This window comes from Oncorhynchus keta, chromosome 28 (genome assembly GCF_023373465.1).
Source record: "Oncorhynchus keta strain PuntledgeMale-10-30-2019 chromosome 28, Oket_V2, whole genome shotgun sequence".
NCBI lineage: Eukaryota > Metazoa > Chordata > Actinopteri > Salmoniformes > Salmonidae > Oncorhynchus > Oncorhynchus keta.
This window is the reverse complement of record NC_068448.1, coordinates 22061469-22082819: the sequence shown is the minus strand read 5'-3', so window position 1 is coordinate 22082819 and position 21351 is coordinate 22061469. Positions and strand designations below refer to the sequence as shown.

Genomic DNA, 21351 nt, shown 5'->3' with positions numbered 1-21351 from the left:
CAGCACCGCTAGAAGAGAACTGGCCACCCCTCAGAGCCTGGTTCCTCTCTAGGTTTCTTCCTAGGTTCCAGCCTTTCTAGGGAGTTTTTCCTAGCCACCGACCTTCAACATCTGCATTGCTTGCTGTTTGGGGTTTTGGTCTAGGTTTCTGTACAGAACTTTGTGACATTGGATAATGTAAAAAGGGCTTTATAAATACATTTGATTGATTGATTGATTCCACAAACAAGATCCTGAAAAGTCAACACTCAAAACCTGTGGTCCTGTATGGCTCAGATGGTAGAGATGGTAGAGCATGGCACTTGCAATGCTAGGGTTGTGGGTTTGATTCCCACGGGGGACCAGTACAAATGAAAACGTATGCACTCACTACTGTAGGTTTCTCTGGATAAGAGTGTCTGCTAAATGATTCAAATGTAAAAAAAAATAAAAAAATAAATGGGTAAACTTGGGGGTTTGAGAAGATGAGGGAAAGATCAGGTCTTTCTGGGATACAGTGTTTGTCAAGGTGCGGGGGACAGTGTTCTCAAAGCACAAGTGTCTGGGATAGCGCCACATGTCTCTGGTTCTCTTGGACTCAATTAATGATTCATAATACCACTATAACCTTGACTGCTCCTAGAACCCAGAGCAATGCTCAGTGTGAAGTCAGGCAGGGACACACCCTACACACCAATTGACAGTGAAGCACACACAATAACACAAAGGCTTTTTTTTACAGATAATAAAGGACATCGGCACACATCATTTCCTCAACAACATACAAGCTGTTTGTCAAGCACAATAGATGTTGTAGGCATGAAATATGTCAAAGCTGTATCTATGTAAACACTCATTGAACATATGCTCTACTGTTACAGTAGACAAACTTATAGTACACTTTTGTCATTATTACCTTTTAGATTTTTGTTTGGGTATAACACAGAATCCAACAATAAAATGAAATTATATTTCTTAGCATGAAGAGACTGTCTTAATTATAGAAACACAAATAACACTTACTTCTTAGAAAATAATTAGGCTATGCCTAATAAGTACTTTATGGTGAAAAAAAATCACATTCTGACTACACTCTAATAACAAAACATTAAAGTACCTAAACAAAATGAAATGCTACAGCCTACGGGTCAACTGATACCTTTATCAATAAGATCTCCCCTCCCTTATTCTGTCTCACGAGCCCACACTCTCACAATACGTAATATTTAGGTAAAAATACTAACCTGCCTTGGCGCTGACATACACACATCCTTTTCAAGCAATTTAGCCGTTCAAAGAGGAGCCGTTTAAACGCGTCTATATACATTGACCCGACCAAAACAACACTTGACCCCAACGGTCACTGATTTGAATATTACAAAATAAATGCCAAATAGTTTTCTATTCTAAATGAATTCAATACAAGCTATTTGAAATCGGACTAACGCGCGTTTATTGACAGCTGTTATCGACAGTTTCTGCAGACACTCAGACCCAATGTGCACGCCAGACAGAGTATTTGGACACTGTAGTGGAGACTTGTGTGTCATGAACAACGAGGATGCTCTACAGCTGAGCACGAGACCCGCGATGATCTGACAGACGAAAAAAAAACTGGCAGGCAAAACATCTGACAGGTTTACTCTAAATTAAGAGCCTGAGCTGGTAGGCTATACACCGGTCTGTTGTTAATTATGATAATGGATACATGGCATAGGTGTTTTAATTTATTATGGGGCTATCCCATTGGGCACACACTGGTTGAATCAATGTTGGTTCCACGTAATTCCTATGAAATTTACATTGAACCAACGTGAAATAGACGTTGAATTGACGTAGGTGTACAGTGAGACATTACTTATTTGTTAAGGGATACAACATCGATAAGCTAACACACGAACCCGGTCCAGGCACTGACGCGCACCTTCATAATATCCTGCTTTCTTTTAGGCATATTCCTTAGCTTTTGATCTTATTTTGATATATCAGTGTGGTTATAGACTTTCAAACGATTTTTACACTGTAGTTGAGACCATTAATGCAAAGAAAAGACACTGCGACGAAATTGGTTATATCTGGACAGAGGTGTTACGGAATTGCAGATGACAGAGCTCGAGGCAGATGACCCATGGCTCGAGGCAATTGAACAAGTCAAAATTGCATGCTGTTTGGCATAATGTTCTCAGTCACAAAAAGCTGAGAAAAAAACGTGATGAAGCAAATGAGCACCAAGGGATGTGGGACATGGAGGGGAGGAAAACGGGGGCAAAGAACCGCCCCTAGAAAAAGTGGTGTACAGTATTATACACTTTATTTCGTTTGTCTGATGCGCTCGTCTTTCAGAATTAGGCTACTTTGACATGAGTACACAGTACGCTGTTATTGAAGTAACGGACCATACACAGAATGTTCATTGGATTAACTCAGGTTGGACATAAAATCGTTCAAGTTTATTATAATATAAAATACAACATATATGAAAGGAAAAATAGACTACAGCCAACAACAACAAAAACTGTTGGCATGTGCAATAAACCCGCCTATAATAATATTCCCTATAACGAAGGCATTTGCGGATTGCATTTTGGGATTGCATTTTGGGAAATGTAGTGTCTTCACGGATCCATCAAGCCGCTGTCGGTGCATATAAAACTATATTGCCCAAAGCTCTCGTCTCCTCTCGTACATTGCAAACATGGCGTCGTCGCAACATGAACAATACAGCAGTAATGTTGATACTTCAACATCTACTGTTCAACAGCAAGGAGATAGAAAAGCAGGGGCTGTATCTTTTGGTTTTAGCAAAACTTTAAGTAAATTTAAATCTAGTCGGGATGAAGATATAGATGCAGATGAGCGAGATTATTTAACAGGAGTCGATGGGAAAGAATTGCTAAGGTAAGAAATCTAGCTTTCTTCTAACGTTGGTGTCTAAATACAGTTCCATTAGGTACGTATTGTTGCCTAGTTAGCTAATAACTTTACTAGTCTGTGTTGAATAAACATGTTACTGCCCCTTCATGTATTAGTTCGTTAGCTATGTATTAGCTACACTTGTTTGAACCTGGTGCGATCTTCTCCGTGTGGTTTTCCGGCAGACTAGATGCTTTGTTGCGTATTGCTGTTTGACAGTTCTGAATGTGAATTGAACATTTTGTTTACAAAAATGGGAAATGGGGGTGGATAAGTTGCACCTCCGTCTAACCCTAAATATATACCACTATCCCCCCATTTGGGCTCCCGTGTGGCGCAGCGGTCTAAGGCACTGCATCTCAGTCCCTGGTTCGAATCCATGCTGTATCACACCTGGCCGTGATTGGGAGTCCCAACTGCCAGCCTCATTAAATAGTACCTGCAAAACACCAGTCTCAATGTCAACAGTGAAGAGGTGTCCAGTCCAGCGGCCAGCATCCCGGAGTCGCCTCTTCACTGTTGATGCTGAAACTGGTGTTTTGCAGGTACTCTTTAATGATGTTGCCAGTTGTTTCTCAAACTAGATACTAATATACCTGTCCTCTTGCTCAGTTGTGCACCAGGACCTCCCGCTCCTCTTTCTATTCTGGTTAGAGACCGTTTGTGCTGTTCTGTGAAGGGAGGAGTACACAGTGTTGTATGAGATCTTCAGTTTCTTGGCAATTTCTCACATAGAATAGCCTTAATTTCTCAGAACAAAAATAGACTGATGAGTTTCAGAAGAAAGGTCTTTGTTTCTGGCCATTTTGAGCCTGTAATCGAACCCACAAATGCTGACGCTCCAGGAACTCAACTAGTCTAAAGAAGGCCAGTTTTATTGCTTCTTTAATCAGAAAGTCCGTTTTCAGCTGTGGTAACATAATTGCAAACAGGTTTTCTAATGATCAATTAGCCTTTTAAAATTATAAACTTGGATTAGCTAACACAACGTGCCATTTGAACACAGGAGTGGTTGCTGATATTGGGCCCCTGTACGCCTATGTAGATATTCCATAAAAATCTGCTGTTTCCAGCTACAATAGTCATTTACAACATTAACATTGTCTACACTGTATTTCTGATCAATTTGATGTTGTTTTAACGGAACAAACATTTGCTTTTCTTTCAAAAACAAGGACATTTCAAAGTCAACCAAAACTTTTGTACGTTATTTCATAGTTTTGATGTCTTCACTATTATTATACAATGTAGAAAATAGTACAAATAAAGAATGAGTAGGTTTGTCGTAACTTTTGACTGGTACTGTACATATTGCTGCAACATGACCATAAACTTGAAACACCATAGTGGGTTTGGAAACAAATGTTCTCACGGGATCATTTATATACAGTACCTTAGCATGACTTTATCCAGTGAACACAATCAACTCAGGACACGGTCTCCTCAGTCTCGCGCTCACCACCTGGTCTGCGTTGCACAGACACCGGGGATCGTCAACTTCAGTCGATCCACCTTAGCAATCAACCCCACCCCAGCTATCACTCCTTTCAGCGGCGGTCTGCTCTGGAGAGCAAAGCAGGACAAAGTACTTGGTTTGTGTTGCATGGACTTAGGTTTGGCGCCCTTCTTTCTGCCTCATCTCGTTATCCGTCATTCCTCCCAATATGAAGGCCCCTCAGTAGCCGCTCTCTACTCTACTTCCCCCCCTGCCTGGTGTGGTGTGCTGGCTGTTAGCCTTGCATACTGGCTAGTAATCTCATAGCCCAGTTTTCCCATGTGAGTGCCGGCCAGCTTCTCGATGTGACGCCTGTCCACGAGAGACTGGGGATGCGTCCTAATAATATCTCCTTTCTCATAAAGTCTGTACACTCGTTCCCTACTTCCCAAAAATCTGGATCAGTGAAGGAAAGTGAACAAGGGCACACACTGGGGGAAAGGAGAGATAATTGGGACATAGCCCTTGTATAGCTAATTGTTGTCTAGTTAGTAAATGCTTTCTACCTCTGTCTGTTTTGTCTGTCATAGTACCAAGCCTGTGGAGAAGCTGAAGGAGCTGATCATTCCACTCATCCAAAGGAACCGCTGGTGCAGCAGGCAGGAAAACAAAGCTGGCCTGGTCCAGGGGCAAGGTGATGGAGGAAGGGTTAAAGCCAAAACACAACCCCCCTCTCAGGAGCAAGACTCAGTGGAATCACAGGCTGTCAAAGAAATTATTGAAGGTTTGTGTTTGTCAGCTTCAGTTACTACTTCAGTGAGAAAGGCCTCTGAGAAATTATCCTAATGTTTTGAATCCACAGGGTATATAGTCTGTTAGCACTCTTTCAACATTACATCTATATTTCAGAATCCCAGAGGCAGCTTGACCAGTGGAAAAATGGGGAACAGGCAGACCCCAACCTCACCATCCCCCTGCTGATGCAGAACCAGGCTCCACAGGGGTTTGAGGATGGCGACCACATCAAGGTGGACCTGCGACCAGAGTCTGTAAGTATGGGTTAAAGGTCAGAGAAACCTTGTCTGTGACTGCCTGATTCTTGTTGTCTGGGTCTTGGGTCTTTTCTCATTGGGCTGTAAAGTAACTTCAATGTGTTTTCACAGCGAATGTTATGTTTGAAATCAAATTAAGGAAGGCAACAGTCGGTTGGTTCAGTTCGTGTGAGAGAGAGAGAGAGAGAGAGAGAGAGAGAGAGAGAGAGAGAAGTTGATTCATAAACAGAGATGGAAAGTTATGATAAGGGTGAGTGAATAAGAGTGAGGTGGATTACCAAGAGTGTGTGTAAGTCAGGTCAACAGAGTGTGTATGATAACAGCGGGATGTGGACTGACCAGTTTAACTGGGACTGAAGCCATAGACTGTGTGAAAGTGCTGACCATAGGATATTTACATACTTCAGATCTGACAGCCTCTTAAGAACGAGATGACACTTGCTCACCCTCCCTCTCCCTAGAGACCAACAGTCATCTTCCTTTGTGCATCTCTTCCTCATCACCCCTCCCACCGCCCTCTCATCACTGTTGTCTTACATCTGTCTTGACTGTAGAAATGCAGAAGGTGTTGGCTCATTCCACCTCTGGGTCACTTTCATGCTTCTCCCCCCATTCGAGTGATCCCAGCTTCTCCTAGAGCAGACAGAGCCCACAAGAGAGCTAGTGATGAGCATGGCCACTGGGACAGAGTACACACATTAATGGCAGCAGCATCTCTCTACACTACTGTGGTCTGCTGTGATGTGGTTGGTGACATCAGTCAACCTGGACTGGCTGAGTCTGTGAGCCTTGAGCCAAAGGATTGTATAAGAACAACATTGGCATCAACTTTTATTGTGTATGGAGTCCGGATGTACACAAGAATTGATCAGTCTATGGAAGCACTGTCTGGCAGGCTGACACAAATGACAATCAGGTGTACAGTGGTCCTTCTGTAGCTCAGTTGGTAGAGCATGGTGCTTGTAACGCCAGGGTAGTGGGTTCGATTCCCGGGACCACCCATACAAAGAATGTATGCACACATGACTGTAAGTCGCTTTGGATAAAAGCGTCTGCTAAATGGCATATATTATTATTATTACAGAGCCTTAGACTGTACCAGTGGGTGTGTAAAGAGTGATTTAAAATGTTCTCCCTCTCTGGGACTGCATCAAGACTAGAGGTCGACCGATTAATCTGAATGTCCGATTAATTAGGGACGATTTCAAGTTTTCATAACAATCGGAAATCGGTATTTTTGGGTGCTGATGTTTTTATTTATTTTTATATATTTAAAAATATATATATATATATTTTATACATTTATTTAACTAGGCAAGTCAGTTAAGAACACATTCTTATTTTCAATTACGGCCTAGGAACGGTGGGTTAACTGCCTTGTTCAGGGGCAAAACGACAGATTTTCACCTTGTCAGCTCGGGGATCCAATCTTGCAACATTACAGTTAACTAGTCCAACGCAATAACGACATGCCTCTGTCGTTGCACTCCACAAGGAGACTGCCTGTTACACGAATGCAGTAAGCCAAGGTGAGCTGCTAGCTAGCATTAAACTTATCTTATAAAAAACAATCAATCATAATCACTAGTTAACTACACATGGTTGATTATATTACTAGATATTATCTAGTGTGTCCTGTGTTGCATATAATCTGACTGAGCATACAAGCATACAAGTATCTTAAGTATCTGACTGAGCGGTGGTAGGCAGAAGCAGGCCGGTAAACATTCATTCAAACAGCACTTTCTTTGCGTTTTGCCAGCAGCTCTTCGTTGTGCGTCAAGCATTGCGCTGTTTATGACTTCAAGCCTATCAACTCCCGAGATGAGGCTGGTGTAACTGAAGTGAAATGGCTGGCTAGTTGGCGCGCGCTAATAGCGTTTCAAACGTCACTCGCTCGGAGCCTTCTAGTAGTTGTTCCCCTTGCTCTGCATGGGTAACGCTGCTTCGATGGTGGCTGTTGTCGTTGTGTTGCTGGTTCGAGCCCAGGGAGGAGCGAGGAGAGGGACGGAAGCTATACTGTTACACTGGCAATACTAAAGTGCCTATAAGAACATCTAATGGTCAAAGGTTAATGAAATACAAATGGTATAGAGGGAAATAGTCCTATAATTCCTATAATAACTACAACCTAAAACTTCTTACCTGGGAATATTGAAGACTCCGCCAGCTTTCATATGTTCTCATGTTCTGAGCAAGGAACTGAAACGTTAGCTTTCTTACATGGCACATATTGCACTTTTACTTTCTTCTTTGTTTTTGCATTATTTAAACCAAATTGAACATGTTTCATTATTTACTTGAGGCTAAATTGATTTTATTGATGTATTGTATTAAGTTAAAATAGGTGTTCATTCAGTATTGTTGTAATTGTCATTATTACAAATAAATAAATAATCAGCCGATTAATCGGTATCGGCTTTTTTGGTCCTCCAATAATCGGTATTGGCGTTGAAAAATCATAATGGGTCGGCCTTGAATCAAGACTGATGTGTTTCTGATCAGTTGCTGTATGTTCAGTCCACAGAGGCAGACTATGACAGTGTTCCTGTGGAGGCGTACGGGTTAGCCATGCTGAAGGGGATGGGCTGGAAGGCAGGAGAGGGAATTGGACGGACCTTCAAACAGTGAGTATTCTCTCTCATGGTCAGTCTTCAAATAAAATTGTATTTGTCTCGTGCTTCGTAAACAACTGGTGTAGACTATCAGGGAAATGCTTACTGTGGTGTTAACAATAAAAAAAATATACAGTACCAGTCAAAAGTTTGGACACCTACTCATTCCAGGGTTTTTCTTTATTTTGACCATTTTATACATTGTAGAATAATAGTGAAGACATCGACTATGAAATAACACAAATGGAATCATGTAGTAAGCATAAAAGTGTTAAACAAATCCAAATACAATTTATATTTGAGATTCTTCAAAGTAGCCACCTTTTGCCTTGATGACAGCTTTGCACACTCTTGGTATCCTCTCAACCAGCTTCACCTGGAATGATTTTCCAACAGTCTTGAAGGAGTTCCCACATATGCTGAGCACTTGTTGGCTGCTTTTCCTTCACTCTGCTGTCCAACTCATCCCAAACCATCTGAATTGGTTTGAGATTGTGTGATTGTGGAGGCCAGGTCATCTGATGCAGCACCATCTCTCTCCTCCTTGATCAAATAGCCCTTACCCTTCCTGGAGGTGTGTTCTGTGTTTGTTCTGTTGAAAAACACATGATAGTCCCACTAAGTGCAAACCAGATGGGATGGCGTATCACTGCAGAATGCTGTGGTGGCCATGCTGGTTGAGTGTGCCTTGAATTATAAATAAATCACAGACAGACCGTGTCACCAGCAAAGCACCCCCACACCAACTCCTCCAGGCTTCACGGTGGGAACCACACATGCAGAGATCATCCGTTCACCTACACTGTGTCTCACAAAGACACGGCGGTTGGATCCAAAAATCTAACATTTTGACTCCTCTAACCAAAGGACAGATTTCCACCGGTCTAATGTCCATTGCTCGTGATTCTTGGCCCAAGCAAGTCTCTTCTTCTTATTCGTGTCCTTTAGTAGTGGTTTCTCTGCAGAAATTCTACCAAGAAGGCCTGATTTACGCAGTCTCCCTGAACAGTTGATGTAGAGATGTGTCTGTTACTTGAACTCTGTGAAGTATTTATTTGGGCTGCAATCTGAGGTGTAGTTAACTCTAATGAACTTATCCTTTGCAGCGGAGGTAACTCTTGGTCTTCGTTTCCTGTGGCGGTCCTCATGAGAGCCAGTTTCATCATAGCGCTTGATCATTTTTGCAACTGCACTTGAAGAAACTTTCAAAGTTCTTGACATTTTCCGGATTGAATGACCTTGATGTCTTAAAGTAATGATGGACTGTCGTTTCTCTGTGCTAATTTGAGCTGTTTTTGCCATAATATTGACTTTGTCTTTTAACAAATAGGGCTACCTTCTGTATACCACCTCTACCTTGGCTCAAATGCATTAAGAAGGAAAGAAATTCCACAAATTAACTTTTAACAAGGCACACTTGTTAATTGAAATGCATTCCAGGTGACTACCTCATTAAGCTGCTTGAGAGAATGCCAAGAGTGTGCAATGCTGTCATCAAGGCAAAGGGTGGCTACTTTGAAGATTCTCAAATGTACAATATATTTTGATTTGTTTAACACTTTTTTGGTTACTATATGATTCCATTTGTGTTATTTCATAGTTTGGATGTCTTCACTATTATTCTACAATGTAGAAAATAGTCAAAATAAAGAGAAACCCTGGAATGAGTAATTGTCAACTTTTGACTGGTAGTGTGTGTGTGTGTATTTATTTATTTGTTATTATAAATAGTTGTTAATGCCTTTTTAGAACTAGGTTTCTCTGTCTGCTTTATTTATGTCAATAGTGTCCATGCTTATTGCATCAGTATTATTTTTCTCTTTTTCTTTCTTTAGAGATGTGAAGCCTATAGAGCACCAGCTGAGGCCTAAGGGTCTTGGTCTGGGAGCTGATCGCTCTTCCATAAGAGACCTGGAGCCCAGTGGGCCCCGGAGGCCCCCCAAGCCAGGCGATGAGCGGAAGGAGGAGACCCTCGTCCTGGGGCCTGGAGGCCATGTGCTGGTTGAGTCTGGAGCACACAAGGACCTTTACGGGAAGGTGAGATATCTGACTTTGTGTCTGGATTGTCTGAAATCACAGAAAGCAACAGCAATCTCCTGAGACCATGACATTGTGGTATATCACTGTCTAGTATGCAATATTCTGTGTCATAGTTGTTGTTCTAGTTTGATGACTTATTTAAAAAGAGCAAGACAATTAGCTTAACTTTGCTAAATATGTTATTGCTCCTCTACTTGTGCATTTTCACAGGGATTGACTGTTTTGTCTCGCCCTCCTTCTCACACCCCTCCCATTACCGTACCATTGTTGTTACAGATCGAAGGGGTTGATCCGGACAATGCACGAGTAATGGTCAAGCTCGCAATTGGTAGCAAGACTGTGACAATCAGTCAATATGCACTGAAACTGGTTGACCGCACAGAATATGACAAAAACTGCAAAGACCTCAGTAAGTCTGTCTGCTGACATCATTTTCGTTTTGTGAATGCTCTATGAAATGACATTGTACCTGTTCTCAGTAAAAAACTGGACAAATTGGGCAAACGGGGAGTCATGGAAATTCTTTCCATTATTTCCAATATTATTATCCATATCCATTTAAACCAAAAACAGCCATGCTGTTACTGCTTCTATTATCAGTAATCAGACTGACCTGTTCCAAAAGTGGAGGGAGTTTCACACATCAGGAATGCCAGTCAAATAATACTGGTGCTGATTCGTTTATGCACAGGCTAATTTTACTGCTCTTCTGTGGCTTATTTGTTATTGCTGGACAGGTAAATGTGTATCAGCACTATTATTATTGATGATGCAGATGAGACTACTTGATAATGCAACTGTTTAATGGAGTCACCTGTAATACTATCTTTTCTTCAAAACAGGTCGCCTAAGCAGGGCCCACAAAGAAAAGGAGAAAGAGAAGGAACGACAGAGACGGGAAGAGAAGGAGAAAGAAAGGAATAATGAAGATGAGAGGAAGAAAGATGGAGGGAAGGACCAAAGAAAACGGAAACAACGGGATTCAAGTCAGGACAGGTGGAGAATCCTGAAAATATTTGATGTTGGAAGTGTAATATTTATAATAAATACAAGAGGATAACGTATATGACTTGGATTAGTTTATTTTGGAATATAGTACTCGTTCATAGAAATAAAAATATTTTATTTACTCAACCCATTTAATTTGTTAAAGGTGCAATATGCAGAAATCGCCATTTCCGGGTTGCTAAAATTCTAATAATTTTCCTAATTTCAGTTTGATAAAACAAACAACAGATTGTGTAGAGAATCATTGTACCAGCTATACCACTGTGAAATGTATTTCCATTAAACCAAAAATATTGTACTTTCAGCTGTTTGAAACTGGTGTACAAAGCTGAAAGTATGTGAAAACTAAACTTAAGCCTGGAAAGCATAGAAATAGAACATATCTACAGCTTCTTAGATTTGCTTTCTATTAATGAAAGATCTATAAATCACATTTCTATGTGAATTTGGTCAGGTTGCCCGAAAAGGTAACGGTAGATTGCTTCAGATTTGTAATGTAATATTTTCTTGATCTTCACATATCACCTTTTCCTTCTCTCCTCAGAGAGAAGCCTATGGCGAAACTTCCCCCTGCTTCATCCCCCTGGCTCCAGAGAGACCTGAAAGTTCGCTTTGTAGATAAAGCTTTCAAAGGGGGAAGATACTACAATTCAAAGGTACTAACACAAGGGTCACTAGTACACATCATTGCAACTCATTGCCTATTGACACTTTACAGCCCACAACAGTTCTGTTGTTGATCATTAGAATCAGTTGAATTAATATCCAATGTTTGTTTCTTGTAGATGCGAATAGAGGATGTCTTGACGCCAAACATCTGTGTGTGTCGTACTGAGGAAGGCAGATTCTTAGATGGTGAGTTCATGAGTCTTTGGTTTACTGCTGAATTACATTTTACTCACTCCAACCCATATGCTTTTAAATGGTATTCCCTCTACTCATCTATTATTCTTTTTTACTCTGATGCCCTTGTCTTTTTAACGTAGATGTTAAACAGACAATGCTAGAGACCATTGTGCCAAAGAGTGACTCGGACGACATCATGGTTGTACTCGGTGAACACAGAGGGCAGGTGAGTGGATGAGTTGGCTGGCTCATCGTAATCATTTTGCCTGTAAAATATCCATGCGGACTTCTGTTTCATAGCTTTCATTACTGATTGGATTGAAGGGCTACAAAATTGGGAATGTTTAAGTACATATTTTAAAGGGTCCGTTCTCAATTACGTGGTGGTTCAGGTGGGCCGTATCCTCCAGAGGGACAGAGACCGAAGCAGAGCCATGGTGCAGCTGGACAGATATGAGGAGAAGGTCTTCACCCTGGACTATGACTCCATCTGCCATTATGTAGGAGGGGGAGATCACTGACCCCCTCTGGTCTTACCAGCTCAACAGTGATGCAGTGGTAAAAAAAAACAAGTGTGTGAAGTAACGTTCCCTGTACTTTCAATGCATTTCCCCATGTTAGGTGGGTGAACGCTCATGCACAAGTGTGTAAACGGTGTTTACCCTCCACTACAACACTGATGTCAACATGCCCCAACGTCCTCTTAGTGGATATGTAATGTATACATTTTACACTTTGTCATAAAATGCAAGCTTCTCTGTATGTACACGGAGTAACTTGTCATATTGTACCTTTTTTAATAAAATCATGTCAAAAGCAAAGCCATTTTGTTGTGCTTTGTCCCTACTCAAGAACACTAATGGCAAAATCATGTTGGCCATACTACAATATTCTGAATTATGCCATTTTTATGTTTCCTGCAATAGCCTTGCACACAGCCTCTCTCCAAAGGAAAAAAAGCCAGTTCAAGTAAAAACCAAAATACAAACGTAGTCATTTATTTAGAAATGCCACTCATCTGATGATCTTTGAAAACAAAAAGGTAGCCTGCAGGTAACATTCGAGCAATACAAAAATACATCCAAGTAATATTTAGAAATGTACTGAAGCACATGACAACTTGTTTATGCCTCATCAGATAAGCTTTGTCAGGAGTCTCACATTCCATGCTGTGTATGGATTGAGAATAGAATGTGAACTTGAGACTTCATCCAAACATAGCAGACAAGGAGCCCACAGTTCTGTGTTTCCCTCAGAGTTTGAAGCCCTGTGGTCAGTCGTCGTCAATCACTGGGGGGCTTTTTATTGGCAGCGTTGGCCCTGAGTACAGCTCCAGGGCTGGGGTACGGACGCTGCTGGAACAAAGGCCCTGATGCCGTGGTGTCTGCCCCAGTCTTCGCCTCATTGCGCTTGGGAAAGCCAGTGGACCAATTGCCCCTATGGGAAGGAAAATAAATCTTAGATACATACACAGCAGGGGGAAAAGAGTGGTGATGAATGACCACTGGTTGGGTCAGTGGCCTTACTTGGGAGCATTGGAATAGGAACTGGGGTCCATCTCATCCTTCCTCCCTGAAAGAGTTTACAGAGATCTGTTAGCAAGTGTATACAATTCATTACATTTGTTTATGCTTGCAATATTTGTTTTGAGCGAGAAGCACAATGTCCCTCTGGAGGAAGGTTATGAATCTTTACCTCGCTTGTTCTTGCTATAAGGGGCAGTGTCTTCTCTTCTCTGCATCAGTCTGTCTCCCTCCCATCATTCCTTCCTCTTTCCATTTCTCGCTCCCTCTCTGTCCTCTCCAACTTCTGCTGTAAGACAGAAAAACAGAATATTGGGGTTAATGAATGTCAATCAAATCCATCCTAAATATTGAGTCTGAATACATAACTGTCTCCTACTGGGTGGTCATGCTAGGACTCTTCTTACCCCTCAACATCTTGGCAGCTTTGGTTATCATAGATGTGGAGTCGGTTGGGGACAGGCAGGCAACCAGGTCAGATTCCACATTCCAGTAGTATGGCAGACCACTGAGGATACAAAATACATGGAATCTTAGTCAGCGGCAGGGTAGCCTATTGGTTAGAGCGAAGTAACCGGAAGGTTGCAAGTTCAAATCCCCGAGCTGACAAGGTACAGATCTGTCGTTCTGGCCCTGAACAGGCAGTTAACCCACTGTTCCTAGGCCGTCATTGAAAATAAGAATTTGTTCTTAACTGACTTGCCTAGTTAAATAAAGGTTAAAAAAATAATAATAATTAGTCTACAAGCAAAAATAAATCACTCCATCATAGCTGCTGTCCAGTAGCCATACCCAATGGGTTTTGTACAATTTACAGATTTAGTAGAGAATCTGAAAGTGTGCTTACCAAATAGGGTCAATTACTTTGTACCAGTTGGGTGGTAAATTCTCACGGGCAGTGAGTGGCCTCATAATCTACATTGTTTTCGTCGTAGTCCTCAACAATTATCACATCTATAGACAAGTAGTGCTGGTAAATGTTTCATCCTGGTGGCTCAGTGGACTAGGGATAGAGAACAGGATGTCATAAGGTGAATGCACCAATTTGTAAGTCGCTCTGGATAAGAGCGTCTGCTAAATGACTTAAATGTAATGTAATGTAAATGTAAATGACAGATAGCTTGTTAACGTTTTCAGTGAGTATACATTTGATTGTTTGGAACAGTTTGTTGCCATACCTTCATCTGAGTACTTAAGAATCCCTCTTTTGGCTAGGCGAGCCAGTAACATCGGGGACAAAGGCATCCTAAGAGAAAATGAATGCTTATAACTCCCTCACTCACATAGTCATTGCCCAAATACATTAGTTGGCTAGATTGTTTTACGTGTAGCTAACGTTAGCTCACTCGCGTCTAAGCATCAGTATTGTGGCCAGCAAAATAACATTTCCAGACAATCCAAACGTTAATGTAATCAAATGTAAATACAACTAAAAGCCCGGTTTATAGTTACCTGCAGCCAAAATTGTCAGTGGCTACTTAATTTCAGATGTGGGGTGAAATCTAGCTAGCTAGCCCCCTCCGTGATAATAGAAACAGCACAAAGGCACTATGATTATGTCATTATTTGTGGGGAGGTTCACGTGCTAACATGACTGTTGTATCTGCATTTCTATTTTGAAGTGGGGAAATATAGAAACGCAGTCCCCTGATTTTTGCAGCTATGGCTCTATGCAGTTTTGTGGCTGCCAGTCTACCAGAAACAATGCAAAATTGCAAACGAGACACATACGCAGCATCGCTTCAGACTGGCGAAATTGACGTACGTGAACCAACCCAGTCTCTTCGTCTCAGAAATGTGTCGTCACACAGCCCGAACAGCAACAACAAACATGGAGGAATATGCCCGTGAACCTTGGTAAAGTACATTTCAGATTAGGCTGAGAATTAAGTAAACCGTTTTCAATATTGGTCCGATCTCTCTTTAGCCAACATACATGGTTAAAGAGTATGCTTCACCATATGGTTATGCCTTTCATGCCTGAGTCATTACAAAAATTATGGTTGAATTAGCTAGCAGTAACCTTAAGAGAAATCTGGTGCTTACTTGTCCTTTTTATTTTTTATTTAACCTTTATTTAACTCCTTGCTTTAAATGAGAATTGAAATCGAGAACCAACTTCTCTCGTTGAAAACGACATATAACGTTTATTCCAGTGCCAAAAATTGACAAAGTGTAAGTATTGTAACGACCCTGGGCTTATACATTTTGGTCGTGAAGTCAGTGTCTTTCAACGGTGAGTTTTATAAAATGTTGCGTACAAGAGTTCGTCAGAACTTACTTTAGGGTTGTTTTATTTATTTTCTATAAAGCCCACCAATACGGGATATATACAGCTGCGGTGATTGCACTTTATCCAATACATATTGCAGAACACACAGACCTCCCCAGCAGCTCAGTAGATCGGACTTTGTTTGCTTAAGACAATACGGTGCATGTTTTTACTTGAGAAATGCTGCAGCAAACACTTTAGGTAGATGTAAAATTGCGTGAATAAAACCTTATAAGAAAAAAACTAAAAAGTAATTACAGATTTTCTTGAGTTATCTTAGATTCCTTCAGACTATTTTGAGTAAGTGATACTAGCTTTGTTCCTATGGTATCTCATGGGAGACAAACATTAGCAACACCCCTACGACTCAAATCTCGTTTTTCGTAATGAGCAACACAAAAACACAGGCAGAATCGGTGCATTCAGTTGCTCTTTAAACTAGCCTTTTATAAATGGTATTTGTAAAATGTTTGTTAATGGTTTTTAATTAGTATCCTAATAATAATATTAGCTATTTAAATATTATGGTAGTATGTGTATATATATATATAGTTTAAATCAGTAATAAGCCTACACATTTATGAATAGATAGACAAAGGATTTCTATTGATTCTGTCAGTATTGTGGTTTAATTACCCATGTCTTTTACACACACTTCTCAGTCCCTGGAGAATAGTAGATGATTGTGGTGGTGCATTCACCATGGGGGCCATCGGCGGAGGGGTATTCCAGTCAATCAAGGGCTTTCGGAACGCTCCTGTGGTCAGTTTAAAATACTTTCTCTGAGCATATCAAATATATTTTAAGATCAATATCAGCACAGTGACTCAATCCTTTTTTTCCATCTCTGCACAGGGCTTTCAGCACAGACTAAAAGGTAGTGCCAATGCTGTGAGAATAAGAGCTCCACAGATCGGCGGTAAGGGTCACTGTCTCTACAGGAGTTCTCTCTCGTACAGCACAAAGTACAAACCCCATCATCACTGTTTGTTTATTTCTCACGAACAGTTTGTGTGATGTTCCTGTAGGTAGCTTTGCTGTGTGGGGTGGACTTTTCTCAACGATCGACTGTGGTCTGGTCCATATTCGAGGGAAAGAGGATCCCTGGAACTCTATAACTAGTGGAGCGATGACTGGGGCAGTCCTGGCTGCACGCAGTGAGTGTTGAAGCAAACATTTATTTGACAATCATTTAAATTTGGTATATTTCATCTTTTTTCTAGACCCTCAAATTTGAGCACATCCCCACCCCTTGCCTGCACCACCGACCCAACAAAGTCAGATTACCTCAAGGGCTTGACATTTGGCTTTGTGCTCTTTTCAGGTGGGCCCTTGGCTATGATGGGGTCAGCTATGATGGGGGGCATCCTACTGGCCCTGATCGAGGGCTTTGGGATCCTTCTGACCAGATACACAGCACAGCAGTTTCAGAACCGTAAGTAATGTGCAGAAAAAGACTCTATCTATAGACTGAAAAAACATCTGAAAAACCACCACACAGCAGTAACTATTAGACATGACAAATCTGTTTTTTATGTCTCTTTCTCCTATCCAGCAAGTCCCTTTGTGTATGACCCCAACCAGCTTCCTCCGAAGGATGCCAGCCAACAGCAGACTGGGTTCCAGTAGAGCCCAACTTGGTCTGGAGCTAATGAGCCTAGCTACAGCCCTGCATACTGTGACAGTCTCTGACTAGAGAGGAGAGAGGCGCTCTGTCACCTGACCACACAGCTGTCAGCAACCTCAGGGGAATGGAAATATCTAACCTAAGCCCCCATCCTCTCAATGGCAATAAGAATGTAGATGCACTTTAGTGTTATTCCTCAGGGATAGATTGCAGTTGATTTGAGTTATTTATGAATATATGTTTGTGTATACCGGTACACCAGTGTTCCTTCTGACTAGTCCCGAATAATACACACTTTTATCAGATATATTTGTGCCCAAACCCGTCATTTCATGGTGACTGTAAGAATGTTGGTGCTTTATTACCACAGCTACAGAAATTGAATGGGTAGCTGAAAATGTATTGGTAATTAATACATGCATACAAGTATGGGATGCCTACATTTAGGATTAGAAATTCCCTCAATCTTATCAGAAGTGTGTCAGGTAATCAATGTCGTTCAAAACGGATGTATTTTCTCTTGCTTGTAAAAATGCAATGCACTGAGGGAGGAGAACTGCACTATCATTTCATTTCCTCTCCTCTCCTCTTTTATAATTGTATGGCTTATAAGGGTCTAAATCACATCACAAACGCACCAATGATATGTTTCCATTTGTGAAACTCAAATAGCCGGAAAGGAATGTCATGACCAAATACAGTCACAGCTCATTTGTTCTGCTGTTTATGTCATTACCTTCATTGGATGCCTGCCATTATGCCATGCATTACTAGACATTCCCGCTATCTAAGCACTATAAGGTCTATCCACTTTGATGAACCAAAGCACTTTCTTACTCCTTCTCTCTGTGTTATTGTGTTGAGAAAAATTAGATGGTTTTGTGACACAATGAAGATATGTTTTGTAATGTATAGAATGCTGTACAATAGTTGTTGGTTTTAATGTATTTATGAGGCAGAAAAATAAATGTTTAAAGTGTAATTGACTGGAAAAATTATTTAAATTGTTGATTCTTGTGTTGCTCCTGAATTCCTTCTGATCAATGACCGTATATTGATTGCCGCGTTCGAGTGCTACTCCTATCTAGGAATCTCGGACATTTCCGATTCGCTTACTGGTTGTGGCATTAGTCAGCCTCTGACGCGATCAAGTAAGCAGCGGTTGATTCGCTTGAACAAGTCCGTAATCGAACACTCTCCTACCGCGGCTTCGAGTAATGGGAGATGTTCCTTTTTAGATTGAATATTGTGAAAATGGACGTGCAGCCGCCTCCTATCCGAACCTTGGATGATTTTGTTTTGGATTCGTCTCGGTTCGCCGTGCGAGACATTCCTCATCTGGAGAGATGGAACAATCGGATCATAAATAACTTGCTCTATTACCAGTCCAACTATTTCGTCTCGTTTTTGACATTCCTGGGAATAGTAGGGTATGTTTCTGAAGTGGTCGTTTGTTGCATGAAACCACAGCTAATGAGATAAATAGTAATGGCGTCTTTTTGTAGGCAGCTCCATGGTTCTTTGGACAAAGTCTATGGGGAAATTAATGGCTTTTTAGTAGGGTTTTGTTGTTAACATAGGTTTATACGTTTTCTATGATAATCTTAATCGGCTAACGTCACTTTTTGTGAATTTTGAAGCATTTATGTAATACAAAAAGTATATAAAGGCTTCATAATTCATAAAGGTCATGTTAACATATTGATATTATCTCATAGAACAAAACGTATAAGATCTAAGCCTGTGTTAACCCCAGACCTTATTTTCGGCGTTCATCCCAAAGCCCTATTCTTTCCCCATTCCCTCTCCCAATAGGGATGACTGAACCAACAAGAGATAACTAATTTCCGTTTTTTAGGACTACAAGCTGGAAAGCTCTATAGTAGCTACTATTGCAATATAACATCACAAATTCTGTGGAAATGGATATGCTGGGTCCATGGTCCATAATCAACATAATCATGTATAAGCTAGCTAACAAGCCATTGGCTGTGATAATGCACTGATTAATCGTTTATTTGGATTCATGGCCTTATCAATGTGACACACAATTTAGTTGACCTATATAGAGAAATCTACTAACATCAGCCTTTTCTCTACACAGAGAGGCTGCTGCCTACATACAGACTTGAAAACTTTGGCCACTTTAATAAATGGATCACTAGTCACTTAAATAATTTACATTTACATTTAAGTCATTTAGCAGACGCTCTTATCCAGAGCGACTTACAATAATGTTTACATATCTTGTATTACTCATCTCATACCTTGCCTATGCCGCTCGGTCATTGCTCATCCATATATTTATATGTATATATTCTTATTCCTTTACTTAGATTTATGTGTATTAGGTAGTTGTTGTGGAATTGTTAGATTACTTGTTAGATATTACTGCACTGTCAGAACTTGCAAGCACAAGCATTTCGCTACACTCGCAATAACATCTGCTAACCATGTGTATGTGACCAATACGATTTGATATCCTTCCTGCTCTGACAGGTTTTTGCGGCCCTTCCACCTCTTCTTGGGGGCCACAGTGGTGACGTTGATATTTATGGGGTTTGTGTGGGCAGCAGAGAACCAGGCCCCCATCAGACAGTTGCGCCGGAACCACCCATCCCTGGCCCTGGGTGCCATCCTGGGGGCCAGCTTCCTCTTCATCACAGTGCTCGGAGGAGTATCCGTCTTCCTCTTCGGCATAGCCTTCCCCATCTTATGTTAGTATTTATTCTATCTTTCACCTTGCACCCACTCTTGTTACCACAATGTAAACATATATCAATCTTCGGCTTGTAGCAATATTGTAACATAACACTCTCTCAGCCTCTCTCTCCCTTTGTTATGCCCCTGATCTCTCTTTTCTCTCTAACTCAATCTCTCTTACAGTGATACTGATTCACGCCTCTGTTAGGCTGAGGACCATCAAGAACAAGTTGGAGAACAAGCTGGAGAACATTGGGTTGAAGAGAACACCCATGGGGCTCCTACTGGAGTCACTAGGACAGGAACAGGAGGCTGGGTCCTAGAAGGGGAGGAGAGGAAGGGGTAGAGAGATGCCTGGTTCTATTTCAATCTTTTGCACCTAGCCCTATTCCCAGATCGGAAAGGACTGGATAAATGTTATCAATATGTTGAGCTAAGTTCCTTCACATATCCTGTCCTGATATGTATTCACAGTGGTAGAGGATAGAGACCTAAATGGAACGAGTCCTCTCAGATTAAGAGTGGGACAGAGGGAGGTGGTGAGGGAGGGAGGCTGAGGAAAGTAGAGGAAGAGAGGAGGGAAGTACAGTAAAGCAGTGGTGAAATTATGATGATGTGAAAGTGTCACGAATGTGGTGTTACAGATTGCAAATTCTATGCACTCTGCAGCCTTTTTAAAGCACACACTAACTGTCGTGGGCTCTTTCCCCCACAAGTCATGTTGCACACTTTGACAAGCTCCTTATTAGAATTTGCATTTTAAGCTGACATTATGTGAGCTAAAATACTGCGCTGAGAAGCAACTGTGTCCTAACAGACATGCAGTGTGGAGAGTGCTACAATAAGATGGTTTTTAAAATGCAATTTAAACGCTAGCGTTATGGTTACAATTTTCTTTTACATGGAAACCTGAAGATGTTTGATGAGCCACTACTCTAACTCCTGAACACACTACTTTTTGTGTTATTGTCTATTCTCTACTGCTGTTCGGTTTTACCATTTGATGCAGTTGAACGTTTCAATGAGTTAGGATAGATCAAGGACAATTGTGGAACAACTGTATGCTTTTAATAGAAATACAATTAATTCTACTTCTATGATGCTATGATTCCAATCATTTTTAAAAGTATTATGTATATGTCTCTGTCCAAGCATTATGTGTTGCCAAGAACATTAATGTCAGTTTGTCTTCTTTGTGTAAAATGTTATTCCATTGAGAATGTTGTATTTCTTTTTAGCAGTACCTTCTATGGATTTATAATATTGTGGTTATGGTTTTTTTCTCCAATGCTGTCAAAATGTATTTACACTTCATTTAATACATATGCAATATCTTGT

General features: G+C 41.0%; 3 protein-coding genes and 1 pseudogene across 3 annotated transcripts; 3 read left to right on the top strand and 1 right to left on the bottom strand.

Moving 5' to 3' along the window:
- Positions 1 to 2649: 2649 nt before the first annotated feature.
- Positions 2650 to 12709, top strand: LOC118360836 (G-patch domain and KOW motifs-containing protein-like). Its single transcript, XM_035740293.2, has 11 exons — positions 2650 to 2877; positions 4918 to 5111; positions 5237 to 5376; positions 7900 to 8006; positions 9830 to 10031; positions 10311 to 10443; positions 10877 to 11030; positions 11587 to 11698; positions 11828 to 11897; positions 12029 to 12114; positions 12281 to 12709. Exons 1-11 carry the CDS (start codon positions 2675 to 2677, stop codon positions 12407 to 12409), a joined length of 1530 nt encoding a protein of 509 aa, XP_035596186.1. The 5' UTR covers positions 2650 to 2674; the 3' UTR covers positions 12410 to 12709.
- Positions 12710 to 12870: 161 nt separating this feature from the next.
- On the bottom strand, positions 12871 to 15011 carry LOC118360840 (polyglutamine-binding protein 1-like; annotated as a pseudogene).
- Positions 15012 to 15124: 113 nt separating this feature from the next.
- LOC118360838 (mitochondrial import inner membrane translocase subunit Tim17-B) lies at positions 15125 to 18292 on the top strand. The gene is made up of 6 exons (XM_035740295.2): positions 15125 to 15268; positions 16346 to 16445; positions 16539 to 16602; positions 16712 to 16840; positions 17008 to 17118; positions 17239 to 18292. Exons 1-6 carry the CDS (start codon positions 15207 to 15209, stop codon positions 17310 to 17312), a joined length of 540 nt encoding a protein of 179 aa, XP_035596188.1. The 5' UTR covers positions 15125 to 15206; the 3' UTR covers positions 17313 to 18292.
- Positions 18293 to 18416: 124 nt separating this feature from the next.
- LOC118360837 (PRA1 family protein 2-like) lies at positions 18417 to 21351 on the top strand. The gene is made up of 3 exons (XM_035740294.2): positions 18417 to 18740; positions 19810 to 20027; positions 20197 to 21351. Exons 1-3 carry the CDS (start codon positions 18535 to 18537, stop codon positions 20334 to 20336), a joined length of 564 nt encoding a protein of 187 aa, XP_035596187.1. The 5' UTR covers positions 18417 to 18534; the 3' UTR covers positions 20337 to 21351.

What these genes read in the sequence shown, in the direction of transcription:
- LOC118360838 (XM_035740295.2), top strand. Translation starts at nt 15,207, where the DNA reads ATGTGTCGTCACACAGCCCGAACAGCAACAACAAACATGGAGGAATAT. An exon ending in GCTTTCGGAACGCTCCTGTG is followed by an intron (nt 16,446 to 16,538) that starts GTCAGTTTAAAA and finishes ATCTCTGCACAG; the next exon opens with GGCTTTCAGCACAGACTAAA. An exon ending in AGCACAGCAGTTTCAGAACC is followed by an intron (nt 17,119 to 17,238) that starts GTAAGTAATGTG and finishes TCTCCTATCCAG; the next exon opens with CAAGTCCCTTTGTGTATGAC.
- LOC118360837 (XM_035740294.2), top strand. Translation starts at nt 18,535, where the DNA reads ATGTTCCTTTTTAGATTGAATATTGTGAAAATGGACGTGCAGCCGCCT. An exon ending in ACATTCCTGGGAATAGTAGG is followed by an intron (nt 18,741 to 19,809) that starts GTATGTTTCTGA and finishes CTGCTCTGACAG; the next exon opens with GTTTTTGCGGCCCTTCCACC. An exon ending in CATAGCCTTCCCCATCTTAT is followed by an intron (nt 20,028 to 20,196) that starts GTTAGTATTTAT and finishes TCTCTCTTACAG; the next exon opens with TGATACTGATTCACGCCTCT.
- LOC118360836 (XM_035740293.2), top strand. Translation starts at nt 2,675, where the DNA reads ATGGCGTCGTCGCAACATGAACAATACAGCAGTAATGTTGATACTTCA. An exon ending in CGGGATTCAAGTCAGGACAG is followed by an intron (nt 11,031 to 11,586) that starts GTGGAGAATCCT and finishes TTCTCTCCTCAG; the next exon opens with AGAGAAGCCTATGGCGAAAC. An exon ending in GAAGATACTACAATTCAAAG is followed by an intron (nt 11,699 to 11,827) that starts GTACTAACACAA and finishes TGTTTCTTGTAG; the next exon opens with ATGCGAATAGAGGATGTCTT.